Source organism: Cyrtonyx montezumae, unplaced genomic scaffold, assembly GCF_038088225.1.
Source record: "Cyrtonyx montezumae isolate F1298 unplaced genomic scaffold, pur_monq_1.0 scaffold_6, whole genome shotgun sequence".
In the NCBI taxonomy this organism is placed as follows: domain Eukaryota; kingdom Metazoa; phylum Chordata; class Aves; order Galliformes; family Odontophoridae; genus Cyrtonyx; species Cyrtonyx montezumae.
Genome location: NW_027072067.1, coordinates 7,053,282 through 7,080,396, shown reverse-complemented (window position 1 = coordinate 7,080,396; position 27,115 = coordinate 7,053,282). Strand labels below are relative to the sequence as shown.

General features: G+C 45.5%; 1 protein-coding gene across 3 annotated transcripts in view; it reads right to left on the bottom strand.

The window, feature by feature from the left end:
* The window catches only part of PHF2 (PHD finger protein 2), an 82,099-nt gene extending 55,257 nt beyond the window's left edge, over positions 1 to 26,842 (bottom strand). For all 3 annotated transcript variants that reach the window (XM_065749764.1, XM_065749766.1, XM_065749765.1), the window contains exon 1: positions 26,657 to 26,842. In XM_065749764.1, coding sequence (XP_065605836.1) covers positions 26,657 to 26,754 — 98 coding nt within the window. In that variant the 5' untranslated portion in view covers positions 26,755 to 26,842. The remainder of the gene's footprint in view (positions 1 to 26,656) is intronic.
* Between the last annotated feature and the right edge of the window lie 273 nt (positions 26,843 to 27,115).

Below are 27,115 nucleotides of genomic sequence, written 5' to 3'. Positions count from 1 at the left end.
CTCCTCCACCCCTTAAATAATTGTAGAGCAGGATCTGGAGAATAACGATAAAAATTCCTCTTACTATGTTCTGAAGAAGGGGCTAAATATTGCAGATCATCATCATAATTATGGAGAAAAATGAGCCTGCATAATTCAGTCAAGCTGGACTAGATGTAAAGCACAGCCACTGTGTTGTCCGCTCACAGCCCATTAGGGCCAGTGTGGCAAGTTGGCTGCGAGGCACATCATGCTCTCAGCCTCCCGTAACAGAATGATGTGCCAGGTCATAGGTCTCCACACAGGACTATGCCCTTCCTTTATTAACATCATCTGTCCTTACGTATCTTTGGTTTACAAGTAACTGTTACTGTCGTCACCTGAATTCCTGCAACTTCAGGACAGAAAGGGCTCTCAAGGAACAAGTGGAGAACCCAGCTTCCATGTATGTCAAAATCAATGCCTTGGGTGAAAATCTGATGGCTTGTGTTTCTTCAAAGTTCTGATATCAGCATGCAATTAAATGATAAAAGCAGAGATATGCACTACAACCACTTTTCCAGATCTATCCAAGTTTCTTCCCTCAATCATTATTTTTGGGCCTTGATGAGCCACTGCAATCATTTCTGGAGGGTGATGGAAAAGTCCTAGTCTTGATCCAGACAACTGAAACCAAAACTGTGCCAGGGGTCCACCTGCAAGGCTGCATTCTTAACCTGAAGGTTCCTCAGAACAAGCTGAGCAGCAGGCTGCAGTGAGGAACGTCAAGAACATCCTAGGCCTGGACTGTTTGCCATCAAAAAAATCCCACTGAGCGTAAAATCACCTGCTCAGGCTCTGACAGGCTCCCAAGGGCTTCTGAGAAGAGGTCCCACTATAAACCAATGAAACAAAAGGTAGTCTTAAAAGATAGCTGCAGAGCTCTGACAAGGTGCCAGACCCCAGAGTTAAAAGCTTTTGTCCATTAGAGAAGCACATTTTTCCTCTGTCCTGACCTACCAGAAGCACCTTGGACGCACAGCCTCCATTTTACATTTGCCTCCCAATTAGTGCCCACCATGTGAGTGACCACAGCATTTGGACACTGTCAGCTACTGCTGGGCTGGGAGCAGCATCTCACATGGCAGGCTGCTGGCTGCACTGCTGCTGCTGGCAAACTGTATGCTGAGGACCCCGGAGCCAATTACCAAAACTTAGGGATGGTGATTTTATGTTTTGCCTTGTTATAAATAATAAGGTTACATTTTGTTCATAGATCTTTTGATTTTTGATTTCTTTTCTTTTTTCCTTTGGGAGACTTGTGGGTTTTAATGTCATTAATTTCTATTTGCCAACCTTGTCCCTATAAATGAGGATGTTCGTTAAATTAATGTTAAGCGATGAGCACTATAATTAGAACACATTTAAAATGCAGTGCATCTAAATCAAAGACCATCCAAGATGTTCTCTTTTTTATTAAGATATAATTTGAAGGAGACATACTGTTTAGTTTAAAACAAATGATATTTTTCAGCAATCTCTTCCCACTGAGGCAATGCACAGGCCAAGGCAATACACCACTCAGTGCCTCTTTCCAGTTGATATTTTTCCATGTTCTCTGGAGTCTGATGCTTTCTGCTAGCTATTATATTAATACTTAAGGGAGAACATTGAATTTACTGCTTAGATTTTGCCATCATTAGCCATGAAAAAATAAAAATTAAAAAAAAATAAAAAAGGAAGGAAAACAGTTGTGATTCTGGGAAGGAAACTGTAATATCACAACTTTGATGATATGCTGCCCAGGTTATAGCCGCTGCAGTTTATTTTATTTCACTAGGAGCAGAGACTCACTGGAGATAGACACAAGCACCCTTGAGAAGGAAGCAGCTAAGGTAGAAGTACATACACCAGGCATGCTATAACATCAAGCCAAGGCCCAACTTCATTCCTAGAGAGTGCTATATGCTGTCCCATGTAGATAACTTAAGAGTGCCTGGAGCTGCCATTTAGCTATAGTAGGCCAGGATGGCTGCAGCTGCAGACTAGTCAAGTTCTAGTCTTTGACTGCCAACACTGCTCAGCAGGACTCACTCCGCTCTGTCACTTCATGCTTACAGCACTGGTCAGATAGCCCTCTCCAGCCCTGCACTATAAGCATCGGATGCCCTGCTTAGCCCTACCTGGAACACGGGGTCCCAGAGACCATAAAAGGCAAATTATAATGTGCTCAGGGAATAAGGGCTCTCACATAGCCCACTGCAACCCACTGCTTAAACACCGTTAACCTCAGTCAGGTACAGAGCTGCCATTAGCCCTTCCTCTCATGCAGGGGATCAAGACTTAGGTAGTTAAACTGACTTGCTGCAGGTAATACAGAAAACCAGTTAAGAAGCAGATACAGTTCTTCTAACTCCTACTGTTGGAAAGACAGCACTCACAGAAATATATCAACCACAAACAAAAGTAGGCTGAAAAGGTTTCTAAATAGGGGTGGGGGTGAAAAGTGCCAGATGAAACTCTTTTCCGCCTTGTTATTTTATATCAAACCAAAATTCACCTCACTCTTGTATAATTTAAAATAATTAAAGGCTTAGTGATTTGACCCCAATGTTTAATCATGCAATTCCAGCTGACTGCAACGTCTGTCATGCAGATGACATCAAAGGCAACACCTTGAAAAGGTCTCATTTACCAGAGTCAACATGGAGAGAATGGGTCATGCATTTCCTCAAACAGCAACCATCTAGATCCAAAACTCGTCCTCTGCTTATGACATCTTGCTAACCAGAGCCTGATTCTGCTCATCAGGCTGTCATGTAGGGCCATGCTAATGGTGGGACACATCCCAATATAGCTAAGAATTTAGATTTACCATTTTAGCTTCTTTCCCAAATCTGTACAGCAGTTATGAAGTTCGTCCTTGAGTTTCTCTGCTTGACTGCTGCCCTCTCATCTTGCCTTCTGGTCAATCCCTCAACCATATGCCACGTACAGTATTTGCTCTCAGCGCAGGACATTTGTGGAGGCACCTGTTAGTGTGCCAAGGATTCATTGCTGAAAACAGGGCCCTGCCAAAGGCAGTCTGTTTGGCGGAGAAACTGCTCAGCCCTGTGTGATTACAGCTGTTCTGAGTCTTGTTTGGGCCCTTCTCCTTACTGGATTTTCCAAAAGCATATGGGAAATAAGCCAAGAGGGAAACAACAGAGAAAGAGGCAGTGGTAAAAAGCAGAAAGAAAACAAAAACTTAAGGAGAAAATTGCAAAGCTAGAGTGAATTAAAAACAAAAGGGCAAGAAGTGCTTTAAACAACATAAAAATAACCTGCCTCTCAAAATCATCCTCTTATTTTACAATTTATTCCTTGTGCAACTCAACTGAAAGAAGTGGCATTCATCCACAAAAGAATCCGGCCACACGCAGTAATAAAACTTCCATTCTTTACAGGCTACTCTGACATAAGGAAATTGCAGGGAGCCCAGAAGTGCTCATTATGACCTGGTAGCTGGGGGAGGTTACGCTGGTTGGCAGACTGCACCATTATACAAGCGTTCAAAAGCACTGCATTGTATCTGAGCTATGCAACAGAAGATTTTGATGCGGGTAACAAAGCTCCGTGCTTTAAGGTGTAAGCTGATAGCCTGCAGGTGTGAAAGAAGAACTTGTATGCACGCATTTTTTTTCTCTGTTGCTTCCTTTCTCTCCTCACTCCTTTCTCCAGTTACTTTCTGTTCTTCACATAGTTTTCCATTTCATCCTCAACTGATGTGCCAGGTGTTAGCTAATGACTGCAAAATAGATACCAGCCAAGACACTGCGCTGACTCAGCGTGATACTCTGTTACAAAACGTGAAGGCAATATAGTATTCAAAATATATACTTGAACAGACCATTTCTGGCACCCTGAAGGAAAAATTCAAAGGCAAAGCCAATTATGTGGAGTGGAAGAGATCAGGAGTCAGCACAGTGCCTTGTGGATATTTCGTTTTGTTAGTGCCAGGGTCTCCATGGAGCCCACGGATTGCCTGGCTATGACTACAGATTTAAGAATAATCCCTTGTCTAAAGACCTTGCTGAAGCTCGCACAGTTGGCCTACTCCAGTCACATCAGCCTCTATCCCCATCTCTTCAGAAGTGCCTGAAGAAAAGGTGTTGTGGTACCATGTAAAGTAAGATTTGTGCCATCACTTTGCCAGAAAGCTTTCAGCCAGGCATGCTGCTCAGCAGACAGCTCTCCAAGTGCACCAACGTACATTTTTCCATCTGTAATCCCTTCTCAGCACAATGCTTTTAATGACTGAAACCCAGGGCTGGACTTCTCAACATGCTGACGAGCACACCGATGGGCTGCACACCTCCTGCTTCCTCTTCCACACACCCCACCAACACTGCACAACCCCTTCTCCACTTAAGTTTGTCCTTCTAACCAAGATCCTAGAGAAGAAGACACAAAGCACTGAGACCTGGGACTAAAGCATCATTAAACTTGATCACGATACATGCCTGCAACATACTCCAGTTCCTTCAGCTAAGAGAGCTTGCCCAAACACACCCCAGATAATGGGAATGTTCTCCTTGTCTGGAATTCCTGAAAGCACTGAGGTATTTCTGTTTGTTTCTGCAAGAACCAGTCGTGCCTTCTGTGTCAGTGCGGATTTCTTTCCAAACAGGCCCAGCCTATGTTTACACGTATTTGAATTTTGAGGATTTTTTTTTTTTTGCATCAGTATGCAAACGTCACCTTCATAAAATGATATTAATACCTTTTGGATCTATGTCACATTTGATAGAGACTGCTAAGGAGAGACTTTCTTCTGCTTTCTAACTCAAACAACAGCTCAATCTCAGCTGCAAACTAGACGGAGGGCTGGGAACAGCAAACAGTACACAGATTTGTGGGGTCTTAAAGCTATCTTCTCTTTTCAGTACACACTCCACATTTGTGACCTACAAGCAACAGAAGCCACAGAGCTTTGCAGTGCAAGATGTAGAACTACATCTGCTACACAAGTTGAGTTCAAGGGAAAACAGCTCAGCTCGCAGGAATGACAGAGCAGAAAGGAGCACAGGAAGTCATGTGAGAAAACACTTCTGAGAGAGTACAAATGCTTGAAGTGGAGTACTGTGCCCTGGAATCCAAAGTGTTTATTTTCTATACAGGGAAAAAAAAAATGACCTGTCCTATTTCAAGGATGGGTCATTCCATGCAATCACAGCCAGTTCAAATGAGAGCTAACCCATTTTAATCTGTCCTAAAGGAAGTAGCAGCTTCCCAGTCTCTAACAGAACATGTAGCTTCAGTGGCTGCTATCAGGTTTCAGCACAGAAAAGCCTTACGTTCACCTTGCAGGCACAATGCATTCAGATCTGTGATACTCCCATTAGAATTTTGCCTGTCACAGAATGATCTTCTCTCCTCTATTCTGAGCCAAATTCTCATTTGTCCAAGGCTCCCTGTCCTCTGTAAGCCACACTGTCGTGTCCCCCCCCCCCAACCGACTCATCTAACACTGAGCAATCCCTTCCTTCGTTGGGCTCAATGCAGAAAAACAGGTCAAATAAAGCCAGACACTGAAGTACACTCAACACTGACAAAACAACGAACTCTATCATGTGCCGGATCTGGATAGTAACTTCAGTTATTCAGCAGAGTTAACTTCTCATACCAGGTTTCTTGATGGCTGAGATCTAAAAAAAACACATGGGGAAGAGTACTGAAATTGTTGCCTCAGTAGGATTCCCCCTGAAGTCCTTAGGAGCTTTATCTAAGTACAGAGCAGCTGCAAGCCAAGTGCTGCTCCTGGGGCTCACTCTGGATTTAAGCTCTCTGTTGTTTCAGTGGCTGTATATGAAAAACCAAACCAAACTCACACACAAAATTGCCTTTTCCCCATTCAGGCTTGCAGCTTGCTACCAGGCTGACAGGGTGACTTCCAGATAACCACAAATCCCCTGCGTAACTGCACACACCTCCAAAACGTTTGTATGGCTTTCAGTGCTGGGTTGGTCCAAGCAAGTCATTATTTACCAGTGGCACACAATCAAGTGATGAAGTGCTTTCCTTAATCAATCCTGAGTGTGAATTGCAACAATAAACAAAAAGTAATCGCTGTGTACTCATTTCCACGTACGTTTTGGGAATCATAGGCCAAGTTCTGCATGGAAAGGGAATTCAAGCACTGCAACAAGGCTGCAGCAAGTGGTGGAAGCAGCTCTTGGAGAACTGTGTCTTGGGAATTCAGTTTAAGAGCCTGACCTGCTCCTTCTCACAGCAGCATCAAGAACAGCTTGAGACCGATACCCACAGCATGCCCTGTGTCAGTTCAGTCCTACTGTGGTACTTGTACACTAATGTTTCCAGCAACTGTGCTGCCAAGCAAATGCGACATCTGCATGTCAGCTCTTCAGATGGGGCACAGCTCTGTCACTCCACATCTCTGTCACAGCAATACTCTGTGTGGTTCTTGCATTACTGTGAACTATGATGCCACAGCAACAGCAGCAGAAACTGTCCAGGGGAAAAAATGCACCTTTGATTTATAATACGACCACCAAAACTTGATGATATCAGTATCCCAGAACATCCCTTGTACACAACCAGCCCTGCTGTTCAGCCAGGACAAGAGGAAAAGGCACTTCATAAACAGAAGAAAGACAGTCTCTGTCCAAGAACAGGTACCACAATACCTGGTTTAGTGGGCAGTATTCATTGTAGGTGGTTGGTTGGACTAGATGACCTTAGAGATCATTTCCAGCCTTAATGATTTTATGATTTGAATACTTAACACTTGGTTTTATGTGAAGTATTTAACTACATGACTAAATTAAAAGAGCAACAGGAATCAATCCTTTGTACCTTGAGTGGTACAAGAGCTGACTCTTGAAAGAGTTCAGGACCTCTCTGCCTGTCTCCACAGAATTATCCTACTCACTTACAACCCCCACACAGCTGTGATTACATCTTCCATCCCACACCTAACAGCACCTGTTCTATTTACCACTGCCCCACGAAAAGATGCAAGATGCAGCCCATACAAAATACAGTGCCAAAATAATCTCACATCACAACCACACACCCAAACCAACAGAAAGTGTTCTGTGCAAGGAAGCTCTGTGTCTTATCCTCTGTTTGTTTTCATTAATGTGTCACTTTCTGAGTAAGTACAGGTCAAAACCACTTTAGAAAACTGTCTGCTAGTAACAAGTGTTTTCTGTTCCTCAGCTGAAACAAACCAGTATTGCATAAATGAAATATTACATATCTCAGACAAAAGAGGAAATCAATCAAACAGATGTTTCTAGACCAAGGCAGTCTGAAGTTACCAAACAACCAAAATTTCTGCCAGCATCACACTGCTATGTGGCCATCCCAGAGCTGGTATACACCAACTGCAAACACAGTTTCCAAAGGCAATTGTCAGAAACCCCATCTCAGCAATACTACAGGCCCCACAGAGAGAGGGCTGCAGGTCCTTCTGTGACTCTTTCCTTTTATTTCTTCTTAAAAAAGGAACATTACTGCAAATGTTACCACAAGAGTGTCCTGTCACCACGGTAAAAATAGCCATGCAACAGATCCGTAGCAGCGGCCTATTATAAACTCATGGCTGCAGCTTGGTACAACCCTCAGCCACTTTCATTTTCTGACTTGCAGTTTAAAAGCAACAGTTCTCAGAGCAACATGGCTCCATCACTGTGGCAGTACTGCTATTACACCAGGCAACTTCCTGCAAGGAGGCTCAGGTAACAGCAGCCGTGGTGTGCTCCGCTGCTGGAGATGCTCGTGTCACTGGTCATCAAGTCAGCCATTATTTCTACCTTCAGCTGATGCATGGCAGCATCTGAGGAGGTGCAGGCACTGGTACTCAATGGGATATGGGCACAGTGGCTGGCAGCTTTGTGCTGGACCTCTGATGCACCTCAAAGACACACACTAACTCTGGTAAGCAGCAGGAAAGGTTCTGGCTGACCAGCTCTGCCTGCTGATAAGCGACCAGTGTGAATTTAAAGGGGAGCTTCAGAGAACTGAAAATGTAATTAGAAAAATATACATTAAGAGACTTTTGACCCAAAACGCTGATCTATAATTCAGTGCTGTTTATAAAAGCGACGTACCTTTCACCAACCAAAGATGCTAGAACTATGGACAATAATTTTACACTCCTATTTTTCCAGCAGTAAGCAAAAGACCCATGTTCAGGCTGCTCTCTGCCCTCCCTCTCACACCTCCACGTTGTCAGCCCTCTGCCATCCACTGAGGGCCATTCTGCAGCCAAAAGAGAACACTTCTCTAGGCACTTGCTTCATTTGAAACGCACGTGAAAATACAGGAGGAAGGGCAGAGAGGGATGTGTGCCTACAACAGCAAGCATGTGTGTGTATGGACTCACTCCTTGGGCACTGTTAAAAATATTACTACACTTATCTACAATTTTAACACCTACAATTCCAGCAGCACAAAGCGCTGCCTCGGGCTGATCCTTCTCACTCCTGTTTTCTTTTAGAGAATCATTTTCAGGTTTTGTGGATAATTTAAGAGGAGCGTTCCATGCTGCTTTAATCAATAAAATGAGAAGGAATAGGGCTTTCTCCTTGTGCTAAGAGAGACTTCACATCATTTCCCTGTGCACAGATAACAAGACTGGTTTGGATTTCAAACTAAGTAGAGCACACCTGCACATACATGCACTTTTATATTGAGAAATGTGGTTCACAAATAATTTGTTTGAATTAGATGCTATTAAACTTATTGAAATGCGGCCCAGAGATTAAATGATACCTGACTATAAAACCCTGAACACCAGTCAGAGGGCACATCCATAGAGAGAGAAACATATTAGTAACTTTTAGTGCTGAAGTTACACTGGTATGCAGTGCTCTGGATTTAGTGTCTACATGGGAGTTCCATCAAGTCTCAGTCTCAGTCCCTCAGTCGCTGGAGCTACATATGTGCATTAAAATAAAACAACCGATGGCTGCCATGGCTGCTCTGCCCTCCGATGGAAAAAGATCCTCAGAAAACAGTTCTTTTCAGATATCAGAGCACCATTTGCACAAGCAGCTGTGCACCAATACAGTTCCTCTTGGCCAACCACACCACCAAGTCAGCCGCTCTTCAAATGAACGGGCAACTGCTAACTTCTCCAGCAGCTGTTGTACGCTGTGATTTGCAGAGGTTTACTGTTCCAGGAACGCAGGGCTTGCCATATCCACTCTAACCACCTACCTATCGAATCAAGAATCCAGCTATCTGAGCACCACAGGCAAAGCCTGTGGACTGAAAGAACACACTGGAGACGTGTGATCAACAAACACGACTACACTACAGATAAATGCACATAAACATGTTACAAATAAACCAGACGGCAGCAAGGCCCTGGGCAACATCACTGAGTTTGTACAATAGCCACTATACCAAAGTGTACATAAATAACATTTCTACTACTGCTTGTGTTTGCTTTGCTTGAATTGCACATCCATTTACGTCATTTATTTATTTATTATTTATTTTAAATCTAAGGTAATGCCTTATGCAAGCTATGCTTGTTATTATGCTAAGATCTCACTGAAACTACACATCAACATTTTGCTGGTTTCTCGTTTTCATCCATACATACACTTTTGTACTCCTTCTAATACACAGTAGTCCTGATAGTGCATTGATGTTACTGTTTTTCATGCTCTATTTTGCATGGCAAATGATCTGAGCCAACTGTAATGCTCACATGGGAAAATCCAACAATGAACCAATGGGATACCAAGGAGGGAAGGGGAATGTTTTTCACTTTCCCATTTATGAAGAACCTATTACATTCAAGCTGTCAACAATGCTATTTAAGGATGTCATTTTGAATAGATTATTAACAGAAACCCCCAAATCACTCTTGGCTATTTCTGCTGTTCAGTTGCATAACCTGCTCTTGTATCTAAACTTCATTAGCATTCAGCATTTTGAATATATTTCTTTCTGAAGATTCATATCCAATTTCAAATGATTTAATTACAGGTTTATCATGTTTCATTTCCATTTCAAGATGGTAAATAGGCTTCATGTGTGCACGTGGACACCCGTGCTGTTCACCGTACATCTTACATGAACAACTCTTTGCAGGTATGGCAGATTCATCTCAAAAATTACTGACTAGTACAGCCACACGCGACCATTCTGCCCTCCCAGTGCTCTTCGTTGTCAACACTGCTGAAGACATCCACCATGGAGATGATATCTTTTCTCCTTTGACATGGGGATAGGATAAATAGCTCAGTACGACAGATACTATATGCAATAGAGAAAATGAAGCAAAACTGCACCTTCAGGAAGAAAACATGGTAGCCATGTTTTCATATCCAGGGCCATAAAATATACAGGTTTCCTTAGTTCAGACATTAAGACGAATCACTGGGCTGACACAGAAAGTAGTGGTGCCCTTTATGTCCATCATAATGAGTAATAAGGATTTACTCCACCTGATGAAATTCAGCTGTAAATGCACACACTTCATTGACTAACTGGTACTACTGGTCTCCTCTTGATCTGCAGAGTTATTGATTTAACTTCCATTAAGTTGTATGACATAATAGGTTGGTGATGCTTTGATTCACAGAGAGAAACACAAGGCTCAGTGTAACATGAAAACAAGTGAAAGCAAAACAAGCTCCTTCCCAACAGCTATATGTTCTACAAGTAGTAGGAAACAGGATTTTTCTCCCTCACAAGCCAATGTTAAAGACATAAACAAATATAACCCTGAAAAATAGAAAGAAAAAACCCTCACTAATTATGAATCTACCTGTGTCACTCAGCTAAGAGTAAATGTGACACACTGTGGCAAAGCCAGTCAAATCTACACACACATTCAAATAATAAGAACCACACTGAACCACAGGGCTTGATCTTAGGGCCCCTTTTCTCCCTCCTGACTTCAACAGAAACTCTATTTACGGAAACAGGGCCCAGAGGACTGCTGTTGCATAAATTCCTTCTGTGTACTGCATTAATTTGTGTTTATCATTGTTTATCAGCAATTTTAGAGCACATGTCTACTTAACATATTAGCATGTGTCCCAGCAAATTACTCATTACCGCTTTCAGAAGAGTAACTCATCCAAAGGCACTGCTTTGAAAAACCCAGCAGCCTGTTGGGCACCGCAGCAGCACAAGCTCTCACGGATCCGATAAGCAATTCCTAAAGAATTAATTTGCTATGAACTATCCTTACATTGTACTTCACAAAGCTGTTCTATTCAGCTCTACTCTGGGCTGAAATCTTAGAGGCTGAGTCAGCGCAACCCAGCACTGCTCCCCTGCCACCGAGGTGAGCTGGCACTTACTCACGTGAGCAGCACTGCAGACGTGGTGCAGCAGTCAGGATCTGATCTCCTGCTGAGGGAAAAGAGTTTCATGGCCATTCTACCCCAGGAGCACGTGCAGTGGGATTTACAGAGCTGGTTAACATGCAGCGGTCTCACCAAAAGTCAGAAGTAATTTCTGGTCTCGTAGCTGTTCAGAAGCAAAGCAATACCTAACACGTTCTAAAGTCACACACATCGAGTCCACCTGACATTTAAACAAACTTCCAAAGGAACACAGATATTGTCTGTAAGGTAATTCTGGCTAAAGTAAAGCATAAACCAAAGCAAACTAAAAGCAGGTGCAGATCAGGAGGTTGAGGGTTCTGGGCAAGACACCTGGCATACCTAAAACTACTTAGAATTTGTGGTAGGGAGAATTCATGAACAGTATCAGAACTTGATTTACCCAGGTGTTTTAACTGGAATAAGGAAGCAGATGGATTTTTGGGAAACACACAGCAGCAGCCCCACAAAAGAGCCCACTTCGGCCTGCTGCTCCCACTCCTGCTGCTGCCACCACCATTGCCTGTGTCGGTTGGTTACCCTGCCATGCTTCTGCAGTAAAAGCATGCAATGCCAGAGCTGGAACACAGCTGATATGGGCAAACTTTGTTGTGTTCATATTATCCCAATGGAATTCCAAGCAACTCTTTAAAGAGAAACTTCCTGCTCCTTGTGCACCAGTATCCCAATTCACTCCCAATTATTCTCTTTGATTTTCAGCTGCTTCAATCGCTTTTTTGTTCCTGCAAATGTCTGTTTTGGCCAGAACAGATAAGATCTTGGGATACTTTCTGTAGTTTGAGTAGGTAGCAAAAGCCAAGCCTCAGAAGTGGCTGTTGGGTTGCATTACGTGTCAAGCTGGTCCCATTCTGGCAGTGGAACTACACACATTTAAGATGCCTCAGCTTTGCAGTAACACTCAGTGCCATCAGTTCCTGAACGACGGCCCTGAGATGGCACACCACTGTGTGTGCTGAGTTACGCTGCTGCAAACTGCTGCTTGCTTCAACTGATGCCACGTCTGCAAATTGACATTTACTGCATGCAATTTATGAAGCACATTTCCAATTACCAAAGAAATGTAAAAAAACAACTGTAAGATGTTAAATTTTGAGACATGGACTAAATGTCTCCAGAAACATGCTGAATTGTTCATACACCTGCAGTCCTGGTTCTTTCAGTCTGCAACCCCCAATGTGCAATACTGAACTCCAGCTATTGCTCTGCAAAGCTTCAGGTGAAACATCGTTCTCATTCCCATACACAATCCTTAGCAAAATTAACATTCTGCTTAATGTTATGCTTTAAAATTATCTTTTAAAAAGTATATTGTATGCATCAAAATGCTACGCTTACTGGAACTCAGATGAAGTAAGAGTAAGAAGAACTGCTACCACTGGCATTCGTTTCCAAAGCTACTGAAGATGTTATATAGGAAACAAAAAATGTCACTTTTAGGCCATTTTACAAACCTAGCATGAAGTGCTGATATTGTTTCCCTGCTTGTGGCTTATCAACATAAAACAAGAGCCCCGTTTTGCTTCTCCTTGAAAGGGAAAACTTTACCCAAAGAGTGAAAGCTGCAGATGCCCGCAGGCTGCCTTTTCCCTCGGATGTTCATTGCAGGACGGTCCTGCTGCACAGCAGCCTTTCTCTGTATGCACACCCACCTTTGATAAAAGCACACCTAAGCACAAATACACTTGCTGAGCTTCATAGCAATAAGCCACCTACCATGCCTACTTCCCTCAGTCGTACTAAAGTCGCAGTACTCTGGGGAGTTTACTCGCAGCACTGATCCAAAAAGCTGCAAAACGCCAAGGTTTTAAACGAAGACTGAGAAGCACTCCAGGTTTTCTGGAGCCTTTGCAGAGCACTAGCACATCTGTGAGCAGGAAACTCCCCATGAGTTAAATTCTGCTCTTCTGAGGATACGTTCCGCTTTCAGTAATCTCTGTGGGAACCAGACATGGACATCTGTGCATACAGCGGCTTGCTGATGTTTAAATTTCTCTATTTCTGTTCCCTCGAAGATTTGTGGCACAAGCAGGAGGCAGGACGGAGCTGCTCTCCTGGCAGCAGGCATTTTGCCACCAACTTCCGTGGGAACACAAGCTGGCCAGTGCAGCTGAACCGCGCTGATGTTGGCCGTGTCCTGCATTTAAAATGAACGGTTCTGCTTCGACAAGAGTTTCTTAGCTCCAAGAGTGCAATGAAACACAGAATTGAAAAAGAAGAAAATGAAAGAAGCAGCAGACAGCTTCAGATCGTGACCACCAGCTATCAGTTGGGGCCTGAAAGCACAGTACCACTAAATTGGGTGTGAGCATTGCTCAGAAGCACGCTCCACAAACCATACTTGCTTCAATCTGCATGAAAATGCAGAACACTGTACTCAGAAGAGTGTATCAGCTCTGTTGTATCAGCAAAAACCTTCCTGCTGCCACAGGCCCAGGTAACACATCTCTCCTCCTCCTCCTGTTGGGCTTCTGCCCTTGGTAGAAGCAAGCGAACAGCGACATCTCCCAGGTAACAGTGATAGGATGAGGGGGAATGGGGAATGGTCTCACTTTGTGCATGGGGGGTTCAAACTGGGTATTAGGAAAAACATTTCTGAAGAAGTGGTCAAGTATTGGCACGGGATGCCCAGGGAAGTGCTGGAGTCACTGTTCCTGGAGGTATTCCAGACTCATGGAGATGTGGCACTGAGGGACGCGGTCTACAGTGGTCACAGGCATGGACTGATGGTCAGACTCCATGATCTTAGTGGTCTTCCCAACCAGCGTCTCTGATTAATCATGATATGCTGAACTGGCATTTCCATATGCTTCCTTTTGAAGCATAAAGAAATAATTACAATTACTGCTTACTACAGCCCTTCGAGTAATTTTCCAACAACAGTGAATTAATTTAATTTCAGCAATAGTAATATATTTTTAAATGGAAAAAAAATGTAGCAATATTATAAAAAGTGATATAAATTGTATATCAGAGTTAAGTAGTCGGAGAGTCAGGGAGCAGCTCAGTGGATATCTCACAGATTAGTTGTACACATGGCGTAGAGGCTTTATTTATATCTCCATGCTGTTCCTCCTGCTGCACTCCCTCTCCTTCACTTTTGCAAATCACAGCACTCCCACAACAGGAGGCAATACCAGTGAGGAGCTGGGCCAAGCAGTGAGAGCCTGCCCTCAGGGAGCACTCCAGGGCACTTCCAGCACAGTGCACAGAGCTCCTGCTCCCACTGCTGCGGGAGGCTGAGGCACATTAGGAGCTGCCCTAATTCGTGAATGGGACACACCAGTGATAAACTCAGTGTGAGGTGGGGATTTACACCATGTCCTCAAAGCTGTTCTGCACATGGCTTCTGCTGGATATCACAGCCACACTAATGGCACCGATTTTCTTACTCCCAAGATGACATAGCTTGCAAACTTTAAAAGTGAATTTGAAACAAGCATCTAATTTTAGAGTAATATCTGCAGCACCCAACAAGGGCAATGGACCACATTCAGCCCAAAACACAAAAGAATGTAATCACTTCGCTGCACATCACCTGAGAATGAGCTCACATTCTTTTTTCTGGTCACAGTGAGCTGGAATCGAGTCCAGCTGTTAAGAAACCACTAAGCTATTTAAGAAGTGAAAGCAGGTAATTTCTGCTGAGAAAAAGTGAAACTGAAAATGAAATTAAAAAAAAAAGAAGAAAAACACAGAAGAGTGATCAAATGACACTCCCCAAGCTCCTGGTAGCAGCATTCTAGAAACCTGAAGTCGTACACAGATTTGTTGACTCAAGCAGCACGTATACCAGGAGCTAAGTGTTCTGACACACACACAAATCGCAGCGGTTTGTTACTCCTCTGCTGTGCCATTATTGCTGCCAAGCTGCAAGCAGCACAGCATGCAAGGGACACACACTCAGCCTTAAAGAAATACTTTCCTTAAGATTCTAAGTAGGCACAGTGTTATGAAGATCATCGATACACACCTGCCACATTGCACCTGGCAGAAGGAAAGCAAAGAGAATGCTGCAGTAGTGGCGGCACAACTCGGGATCAGAAGCAACCCAGAGGGCAGCCTGTCCTAAGGGATGGCATCCAACAAACATTATATCTTGCAGATACAAGCTACTCACTGTCTTCATTGTGTCATTTTTACATTTAAAATATTCATGAGGAGTACAAGGGATATTTTATCCAAAGAGCTCAAAACACTTGCTATGTTCTAATTACATGTTACTGCATGCTATAGGAAAGAAGGCTCAGTATTATGGCCTTGGCTCAATCAGTGTGTTAGCAGTACACTCCATACTGCACGTGTGAGAGTTAATCCAAAGCCCAGCTAGGTCAGCTGATGGGACAGAAACTCAGGAGGAAATGAAGAGCAAAGCCAGAAACCAAATCTTGCAGCCCCATCTCCTTTTCCTCTGCCTTAATCTCAGTGTTTAACCAGTGTGACTGAAAATATAAACAGCTCTGAACTGCCAACATATTTAATGCAGAATTACAACTCTCATAGTTTACACAGCAACTTTAAACCCACACTGGCTCTCACCCTCCTCACACAGGGATAGCTGCAGCACATCATGCAGGGCACAGAGGGGAGGTGATGCCTGCAGACACCCAAGGTCAGGCTGGGTGGGCTCTGAGCATCTGATGGAGCTGTATGTGTCCCTGTTCAGTGCAGGGGAGTTGGACCAGATGGCCATTAGGGTTTCCTTCCAACTCAAATGGTTCTGTGACTCCATGATTTCACTATGCATTGCAGCAGTGGGTGAAAGTATAGTTCATCGTCTCGTCGGCCCCTAAAGATGACTGAAATACAAGGTTCAAGAAAGGAGTTTGTACGGCGCTCGGGTGAATCTATTGTCACCTTGTTGCTGCGGTGTTGGGACAATGGTGCCAGCAGCGTGTCCCTAGATGGCAGCGAAGCCTGCCAACTGGGAAGCATTGCCCGAGACCCAGCTATCGACAGAGGAATTGGCACATGTCTGAATGGAGTCGCTACCCTCTGGGAACGAGTACTGTAAAGGATAGATATCCTTACAAAGATGATCTGGAGCCTAAGGTGGAAAGACGGAACACCGTGGAGAAAGGCATCCAATTTTTGAGGGAAACAGCCGCAGTAGAGATGCTGTATGATCCCAATTTTGTCCCTAACAATCCACACCAGGACTGTGATCCTGATAGAGTAAGGTGTACACCTGATGTATATCGTAAGCTCTCAAAAACAGCACCAGAGAGGTACGCAGTACCCCATGCTACCGCCCGAAACACCATCTTAGGTGCTTGAGAAACAAGTCCTGTGGCAACATGGCACAGAGAGAACTGAGCTCCTCCAGCATGACGCTGGAGAATTGGCTCAATACTCATCCAAAGGGCAGCGTGTCACTTCCTAAGTTCTCGTTACCAGCTTTGTCAACACCAAGCCTTACTGCACAGCACTCAGCTTTCACTTAGTCCACAAGATCTTACAGGCCATAACTATGGGTACTATAGAAGGAACAGGGACATTTCAATGAAAATATCCACGTCATTAGTAATCCACAACTGCTTTCAGTAATAATAACAGTGAGAGTAAAACTACAGGAGACTGTAAGTAACATCATGGGGTGAAATGCAGTGGTGGATGTGAAAACCAACAACCATCAGTACTACTTCTGACACAGTTCACATTACAATGTGAAGACAAAGTCAGTGCAGAAAGTGTGGAACATCTAACCAAGCAGAGCAGATTCTGAAGGTTATATGCACTATTTCTCCTAACTCTTTGGAAACCCAGAGAACTACTCTCCAAATGGAGCAAGTATTTCACAGACATGTCGCCTTTACTTCTTCTGTAGGGCTCAGCACTTCTACTGTGACACTGTCTGAGCACCCTGCTGTATTCTGAAGTTCTACTGAAAAATTTTACCCTCACTTCATTATTAAAATAGACTGAGAGCAGAGAATGTGTATTCTTATACACAACGCTGTCAGTAAGTTTCCCCAGCTAACACAATACTCGGCACATGAAACATGCAGACAACAGTTGCAAACTCACCACGTTGCAGACAGTTTTACCTTCTAAAAGCTCAGAGTCTTCTGCTAGTATTCATCATTTATTATTTCAAAAGGCAAAAAAAAACCACTTTCAAATCTGAATTGTTTTAAAAAAATAATCAGTAAATTCACATCTGGCTTCTCTACAAGTTTATTGCTGAGTGGAAGGTATGTGAAAACATTCAGCAAAGCATGGACAAAAATCATGTCTCTGTACGGAAGTAGGAAATATTTCTCAAGCATATTTCTTGGACTCCAGAATAAATGCTCTAACTACTTTCTCAGCCAAGCTCAAAAGAACAGTTAAACCTTCTGACTGAAGAAGTAAGGCGACTCTTAACAGTAGGACATCAACGTGCTGATGGAAAAATCTGAGAAAGAGGGCTCAGCACACAAAATAATAAGGTACAGCAACTAGAAAGGGAAACTAAGCAAACTGATTGGAAATAGCTTAATTTTTTTTTTGTCAGTACTGAAACAATAAACCATTGGAATAACTCGCTAATGAATTCGTTGACTTTTCCTCAACAATAGATGTGCTTTCATTCAGCTCATGTGTTTGTTTTCATGGAAAAAAAAAAGTGATTGCTTGATAAGAATATGTAAGTTATGTAAGTGTTCAGAACACCATCAGTGGCATTAATGTCTGTGAATCTACAGCATTTGCTCAGAACAAGTCTAAGCACTTCAAGAGCACCACAGCCATCCAAGAGCTCACCCCCCATTTTAGGACAAAAGTCCTGCACTTCATTCTAAGGAAATGGCGTTCTGATCTTTCTCAGATATTCTCTAGAACTCTCTGCCATCTTTATGATGTTCAATATTGAAAACTTTAAGTGAAAGGTCTTGCATCCAGACCAGAAACTAGGCAAATCTTTAGAGTGATTAATCCCTGGTCGGTAACTAGAAGTAGAGTACAAGCATTACGGTCTGATACACGAGGAGTAGGCATGAGTGAATGGAGACTGCTGAGACTGCCTATGGAGTTCTTTTCTAGCTAGATTACACACAGGGTAATCGGGTTCTTGGTCATTCTTGAGCCTTGCTGCTATTGATGATGCTTCTGTGCCTTCAGCTTCTGAAGTGACAATGGAAAAAGTACTTAACAGCCTTACAAGTTTGCTATTCTTCTCTCAATTAGCATTTGCTCAGGTACATAGCTGTAATCCTCACCACAGCAGCATTCTTTATTTCAACAAAAAACACTTCTGGGAGAGGAGCACATATGCTCTAACTATAGTAATCTGTAGGGAGATAGGTGTTCAAGTGGTCCTACTCCCAGTTAATTCCAGTTAAAAAAAAGACAAGTTGTAACTCAAATATATATATATATACACACATTTTACATATGTTTTTACATTCCTCATGAACCACTGCAACTGCATCTGAGGGTTTTTAACAATCACTACTGGAAAGAAAGAAAATCACCAATGGACAGAGCTGTGGTACAGGAGCTGGTCCCGTCGCACAGACCCAGGCCTCTCCACAGCAGAAGGCTGAACCCTTTCCCTTCAACCTCCTGCCTGATCCAGGGACTCTATGATCTATGATCAGTAGGGGGACTAAATGCTGCTGCAGCTCTGGTCATTTGGTTTGTGTTCCTGAAGGATGATCAGTCACTGCTTCACGTGTTCCTACGTTATCCCATGTTCATCCAGGAAGGTAATGAGAAACATCTGCATTCGTTGCTGTATCTGGATCGGAACGCTGAAGACTTTGAAGTACCCATCACTAGAAATTTACAATGAGACACTGTTCTACACCAAATTACTACTAATAAAGATCTGAGCCGAAAGGGTAAATCACAACCACATGGCTCACATTTAATAAGTGTATTTTTATACACACGAACAATCACAAATGCATACTATAATCACGCATACTACATGTGCAAACCCCATGAACACCACAGACCTCATCCCGTCAAACGAAATGACTGTTCTGTCCAAACACAGAGCATAGTGCCACTGAGCCAAAGGAACGCAGGAAGATTATGAGTATTACTATTTTTTTAGTAATTATTATGTATTAACTAGATTTTTTTTTAAATCACTATAATTTGCCCATATCACAGCCAGCGTTTCCAGGCCGATGAATGGCACATATGACATAGGAACAATGTTCCTGCCAATTTTCACATTTCTGCTGTTTACCATTGAGACGCTAACAGCGCAGAAAGGAGGCTGAAGAAGAAATCACAACTAATGATCCTTAGCTCAAATATCTCACTTTTTTCACCATTCCTGTGCCAGATGAAAACTTTCAGGAAAAACAATCTCCCTGAGAGCAAGTGTGCAGGAGGAGAATGAAATGAAATCCATAAGCAACTCATTAAAAACAAAAGGGCAACCGTAACTGCAAGTGCTTTCCGAGATCAGATGAATAACTGCAAATACAAAATATAAAAGTGTTTTTGTATTTTTTTTTAATTCTGTGGTCTTTTTTTTTTTCATGAGAGAATATATTCTTGCTTAACTTTGTGCCTGACTTGATTACTTACTAAAAGTAATGGTTCAAGTGCTGAATGCGCTCGTGGTAGAGACCTACACAGCTGTGCAACTGCGAGCACAAGGAACCGGCGGTGAAAACCTGTTTTCTGCTCAGGACTGAGGGCCCACTGCTAAGCTGTGGCCTGAGCAGGAGGAGGAGGTGGTCCCTCCCAGGGATCTGCCCATAGCCCGTGGCAGAGGAACTACCCCTCCCGATGGCGGGGCATCCTTCCCGCCCTCAACCTCTGACACCAACCCCACCAGATGCCTGCAGAGGTCAGCAGGATGGGGTCTCTACTCTCCGAGAGCACGAGGAAATGATCTCCTCGTGTGCTGGATGCACTCCCAGGCTGGGATTCCAGCTACGGTGAGCACAAAATAGCAGAACAAGAGAGGAACCCTTGCAGTCAGACCAGATCACATCCTCAGGGAGCACAGCCACCACCACCCACCCGACTTTCTGCAACTTCTTATCAGGAGTGCTTATTTGGCCATGACGTGGAGGATAAACCTAAACTTGTGTAATTATGGCAATGCAATCAAAAAGACAGGTGCAGCAGCAATTGCGTTATAAATCCTATGTATTAATTAGTGTACCCGGAGAGAATACTGAGTACATTCACATATTCAGACTACGCTGGGCTAACACTTTAGGAAGTCTTATTTTAAAGTATTATACTCACTGATCTGTGGCTGGTGTCATTTCATGTTTATAATATTTTTTATATGCTTTGGAGTTATATTTTGGCAAGTAAGATTATGCATAATTTACACAATATAGTAATTAAGCAGGCAATACTCTGAAAAAAAAAAAAACAGCAGAGAATCAGGGAATTCAAGAAATCTGCTAAAAACCTTATTATTGTCTATGTACTCTATCTGAAAGGTACTTGGATGCAATAAGCAGCAAGATCATGTCTCCAAATAGCTTGCGCACGATGCCCTAAAATAGCTTGTGCACAGCCTTATTGTTTTCAAATAAAAACCTGGAAAGGAATTACTATTTATATCACTGAGCAAGTCGAGGAGTTTCTAATACACAGACACACATGACTGCGCTCCCTGCCGCAGACTGAGCAGAGAAAATGGCTACTGTGAGAAATCCAGTGCACTCCAGAGTTCACTCACTGTATCACCCAAAAGCAAGCCTCCAGCAGCACACCTCTACCACATACCACAGCTCTGCTTAATAAAATGCCCTGAGAAACTGCTAGCTATTTTGTACACCGAAATTAAGACAAGCAGGGCCACCAGCCCTAACAACCACAAAGTCAGCGCCACACAGATGATGAGTTCTGCTCACTGGAAGCATGCTGTAACAAAAATATACTACTACTTGCAGGGTTTTACATTTGCTGCGACAGGAGTGGAATGCTCGTTAAGTGCTATGAAGTTTCGCTAATGAAGCTTTCAGCAAGAAGATCCCTTGCTTGTGAAAGTGAAAGCACAGCCCGCGGCCGGCAGCACAGCACAGCACGGCACGGCACGGCACGGCACGGCACGGCACGGCACGGCACAGCAGCTGCTCGGCACAGGGCACTCATCACAGCCGGCCCACCGACACCGCGGCCCGACAGCGAAATGCAGACCCACGAGGGCACAGCAAAGCCAGCTCTGCACCGCTCCAGGCACCGAGTGTTTGCTCAGACCTTGTGCAATCACACAGCTGTACAAACTGTACCCGGGCTGCAGCCCGTGCTCGCTTTATTACAGGCTGCCACAGGCAGGACGACTAAGCAGGCTGTAAAAACGCCATTAGTTTTCACTGTGGATATGCTATCAGAGAACTGAAGGGATCACATCCGAGGCTAACCGCGCTTCCTAAATCTCACCCCTCCGGGCACTACAAGGAGCCACGCTGCCCTTCTGGAGCCTTCCTCCTGAGCCCCATGGCCACCGCAGGCAGCCGGGCCTGCAGGACTGCTCAGCCGGGCACCTGTTACTGCTGCTCGCGCGGGAAGCAGCAGCACCCGAGTAACAGAGGCGGCACGCTCACTGGAAGAAGCACATCGATTGGAAAGGGGAGAATATGCTACGCTAATATTAAAAATGATTGGGTCTAGAGAGGCCTATAATGCATCTGGAACGTATTTTCTCCTCACCATTTTTAATCCAGACGTAGTTCCAGTCATTTTTTCAAGATATTTTTATCTATTCCCTTCATTACAGAGCTATTTAGCAATAAGGAAAAAGCAGCAGGTTGGTTAATCAAGCCTCTGTTTTCTTGCAGAACTGATTTTTGTTGCCTGAGAAACGCCATCACTTTCACTTTCCTGGTAACAGCACAGCACCTGCGGAGGGTGCGATCCTGCTGCTGCTGGCCCGAGCCAAGCACGGCCCGGCCAAAGGCCTGCACTGCTGCACAGCACTCCTTCACTTATACATACTCATTTTATCATCAGTTCAAAACTTCACATTCCATATTCACAACTCATATATATATATATATATATTTTTTTTCCCTTGGCTTATTTGGGTTCTAAGGGAAATAAATCTCACTACAGCGGCTGTATGGACAGTTTATCCAGAACAATCAGCACCGTCTGTGGAGTCTATAAAAACACTTCTCAACAAACCCTTACTTATTTTATTTTATTTTATTTTATTTTATTTTAATTTCTCCTGTAATAAATCATCTGTAAGGAAACAGGTTCCTGGATTGGTGTTCACCCAGCTTCTTCACAAAGCCTGCCCTGGTTGGCCTCCAGCATAACCGGGACTGTAAAGTGGACAAACTCTTCAGGCAAACATGAAATAATGTTAAACCATGACTGATAAAAAGCTTACTTATTTGTCCTCTCTAAACTTTTGATACTAAATGCAATCTTTTCTGCAGAGTTGTCAATTAACCTTAGTAACTCTCTCCACTGTGACAGCACTGAGGGAAACTGAGTAGCACTTTTAGGGTCACCCAAATGTTAGCACTATCCTGTCTTCAAGTTTTAACCAAATGCTCAGATTTGGCCACAGCTAGTGATGCAGCTATGTAAGAGAGGAACTAGACACTGCCAGGCAAAGCCAGACCTATTTAAAGAAAGAGACTGTTTAAAGAAGAGCTGCATCTCCCCCATGCACCCTGTTTTCAGTTTTGCAATGTAACAAGTGTATTCCTTAATCTAGATGGAGTTCACTCTGGGCATCAAGATTCGACAGCTAAAAATCATCCTAACCCTATGTTGCTACAGGAATTGCAATAACAGCTTTTAGGTTAGCGAAACCTTCCATAACTATTCTGAGATATCACTTCAGCTGTGACCATGGCAATAAGTTTGAAAGTTTAAATGCAGGTGGATAGGAATATAAAAAAACGGGCAGCCCATTCACTCTTTGGAGAAGAAACTTTAACAAACATCCAACCTGAATCTCCTCTAGGTCACTTTATTTAGCAATGCTATGTTCCTCCCATTAAAAGAGCAGATTCAAAGTACTGGTAACAAAACAACTATTGCAGAGAAACAACAACTCATCCCCTTCCACCTACAGACTTAATAACTCAGAACAGATTTCCAGTGGAACGAACTTGAGCAAAAGGATTCACCTTGCCCTGAGTTCTGCAAACTTCCATAACAAGTGACCTGGGTAGTTAGAAGCTTGCTATTAAGTACAGCTACATCCACCTATTAGATTTTTCATCCACAAACTCTCAGCAAAACTGCCACAGCTGCTCCCAACTGCAGCAAAGGTGCACAGGAAAAGAGGGCATCTCTAAAAAAGGCAGCTCCTAAACCCCATGCAGCTTCATACGTGGTAACTACCATCTGGGAGCAGGCAAGGTGGCAGCACCCCTCACCAGGCATGATATGCTTTGAGAAATGATTCTACCACGCCAACTCAGTGACCGTGGCCACTGGACACCACTGTCACTGAGCAAATGCAGGCTGTAGGATTTCCCATCTGACCTAAGTGGTGCCTTCCTTGGGTTCCCACTTAGAGTCGTGCAGGTTGAGGGATCCAGCATGGTCACTGCAACAGGGAAACCCAGGAGTGCTGCTCTGCAGGAATTCTCTGCCAGCATAGGTACAGCAGAGGACAGGCACAGGCACAGGCAGGACCTGCAGGCAGGACCAGCACAGCTCCTGAGGAGTGCAAGAGTCGGCGTCTCAAAGCATCCCAGCTCCAGGAACCAGTTTGGCAAAAGTTCTGTCCTTTAGAAGCAGCGGTGCCCAACAGCCCTGCTCCATATCTGCAGTGGCATTTCTTTTCCTTTTGCCTCTAAGACCATCCCCATCCTCCCCAGGGCTGGAAGCACAGAAATGACTGAAACTCGGTCTAACAAGAAGTCACAAAGCAGCGCCCTGCGAACATGCCGGTGGCTGCACAGTTCAGTACGCCTCATAAACAGCGGCTGGGGGCCCTGATGATGGGTAACATATGGAGCTGTAACAAAGAGCCTCCGAAAGCTCTGCAGAGAAAGGAACAGAGCCAATGATGAAGAAGTCTTTCCTCTTTCTTCTTAGAGATCAGCAACACCACACGACCGCTGATGCACAAAACCAACGCGGACGCCCTAGTCTGGCAGAAAAAAAACTACCCGCCACATACACCACTCACCCTATATGCTAATGCAGTCACTTTGCTGCACGCAGGCCTGGCTCCTGAGCAATGAAAACAGAGGAAAGCCTCTGCTACACCACTTTCTCCTGCCATACAAAAGTTTAGATACAGCAGTGGGCTTCTGAGGATTAAGTTAGGATTTCTATAGAGAGATCTAACGCTGCTTCACAAGAGAAATCCTCCCTGAGGAAGATCACAGAGGTTCCCATGATGAGTGAGACCTGAAGGCCCCGGGAGCCTAGCTCATCCCTCCCTGACACACTGCAGAGCGGTCGCTTCCAACTGCAGTCAGTGGCACGTCAGCAAAGCGGAGGGTTGGGAAGCACTTGCCTGTCTCATGGTGATGGCTGAGCTCGGCTTCCAGCTCCTAAACGACACTGAGCAAGTTTAACTTACTTTTAATATTCGTAATAATATGGATTTAGCATCAGATGTGTTAAAGTGCCACAGAGGCGTCACCAGCATTAGGAGTGAGGTGGACCACACCTGCCCTGTGACAGAACCCTGGAAAAACAGGTATTGAGATCTCTGGAAGCTGCTGTCGGAGCAGAAGCATGAAAACCCCTGATCTGCTTCTACAGAACTGAAACAGGAATGGCACTTTTTCTGAAAGGTGCTGTGCATATGTTAAAAAGAGAAAGAAACTGTCTTTAAATGGGCAAGCCTTTGTAAGAGCACAGAGCTTTGCACACCTGGTTGCTTTTGTCGCAGCACACTAAGTACACAGGCACTAACACCAGCAGCGCTTTGGAAAGGGAAGAGACAGGACAACTCTCCACGTACGAATCCTGACGTATATTTCTCACAGCTGATTATTTATTAGCCCGTACAATACCAAGAAAATCAGGCAGGAACGGATACAGGTGGTTTCTTAGTCAGTCTTCTAAGAAAGACAAACTCCAACACCCCAGGGCGGGTGCTCTCCCCATCTCTGCTGACTTTGAAGCCCACCTCTGGGCGCTACCCGGGCGCCGAGCGAAGGGCACCGTGCAGCGGGACGCGGAGCCGTCACCGCGCCGTGCACACCGCACACCGCCGCACCGGGCGCTCCTTCCCGGCGCCCTTAACCAACTTCCCCGTCTCTCGCGGAGGAGGAAGCAGAAATAAAACCCCAAACGCTCCCCGAAGTTCAGTATCACGGCATTCACACAAGTGCGCCCGCTCTGCCATTGTCTCCCGCGCGACAGCCCGCCCGCGCTCGCTATCCGTGACAAAGCTGTAGGGGAGAAACGAACCGAGGGCCGAAGTCCGCCTTTGTCCGCCCTACACAAACTCTCCCGCTGCCCTCCCTCCCTTTCTCCTCGGCCCCCGGCGGCGGCGCGGGGCGGGGGGCAGCGCCGGGAGCCCCTCCCTCCCGTCGAGGCGGGGGCCGCGCGGCGCGGGGCGGGCTCGGCGCTGCCGGGGCTTTCCCCGCCCGGCCGCCGCCGCGGCTCCCTACGCGGAGGGGCTTCCCCTCGCCCCGCGGAACCGCCGCGGCTCCGCGTTTCCCTTCCGCCCCGCCCCGCCAAGGGTTAAGCCGCAGGGCCGGCCCGGCGATGGCAGCCCCGGCAGACGGGAAACACCCGGCTGCCCCGACAGGGCCGCGGTGGGGGGGGGGGAGGGGGAGGGGTGAGATCCCCGCGCGGGCGAGGCGCGCCCGGCCCGGAGCTCCGGGCGTGGAGCCCGCTGACAGCCGTGCCCCGCCGCCCTAAGCCGGGACGCGGCTCCGCGCCGCCCGAAGCCGTATCCCCGCCGGCCCGAGCCCGGTTCTGAGCGGCCGAGGCGGGAGGTGCAGCCCCGTAGCCGGGCGCGGGCAGCCGGCAGCGGCACGGTCCGCGCTCCGCTCCGCGCACCCCGCGGCGTTTCACCCCGGGGAAAGAAGCACAATGCCCCCCCCCCAACCCACACTCACACACACACACACACTCACACACACACACACACACCAATGACACCGGAGCCCCGGGGAGGCAAGGGGGGGGGAGGGGGCTTTGTGCGGGGAATTGAAGGAAAATTTACAAAACAAAACAAAAAAAAAATACAACGCGGGGAGAGAGAGGGAGAGAGAGAGAGAGAGAGAGAGAGACGGGGGCAGAGTGGCTCCTCCTCCTCCTCTCCAAAAAGGCCTGTTGGAAAACTGCACACGGCGGCGGCTCCAACGGCACCATCGCCGCGCTCTGCCCTGGAGAGAAAAGGAGGCGAAAGGCACCGAGCGAGAGGGAGGGGTGGGGGGGGACCGCGGCGAAAGGGGGGAAAAGGCCCGATCTCTTTGTGTTACCTGCCGTGAAACCAGTCCTTGCAGGCATCGCATTCAATCATGAAGCGGGTTACGTCGTAGGGCAGCCTACAGATGCAATAGACGGGCACCGTCGCCATGTTAGCTCCCTTCAAAACAACACCGGACTCGCGGAGAGGCGAGCGGGGCTGGCGGCGGCTCCTGCCGCTCGGTAGCTTTGGCGGCTGCTCCTTCCGAAACGCGAGCGAATTTGCGATGTCGAGAGACGGAGCGGGGAGGAGGGGGGGGTGGGGGGGGGGGGGAAGGGGGGAGAAAAGAAGGGGAAAAAAAAAAAAATCAGATAATGCAATTACGGCTCCTCAAGGGCGAGCGAGCAATGTCAGAAAAATAAGAAAGGGCTTCGCAAAGTTTGGCTGCATGGTTCCTCCGGCTCCGCGAGCGCCGACCGGACCGGGGCTTTTTTGTTGTTGTTGTTGTTAAATGATTATTATTCAAAATGTT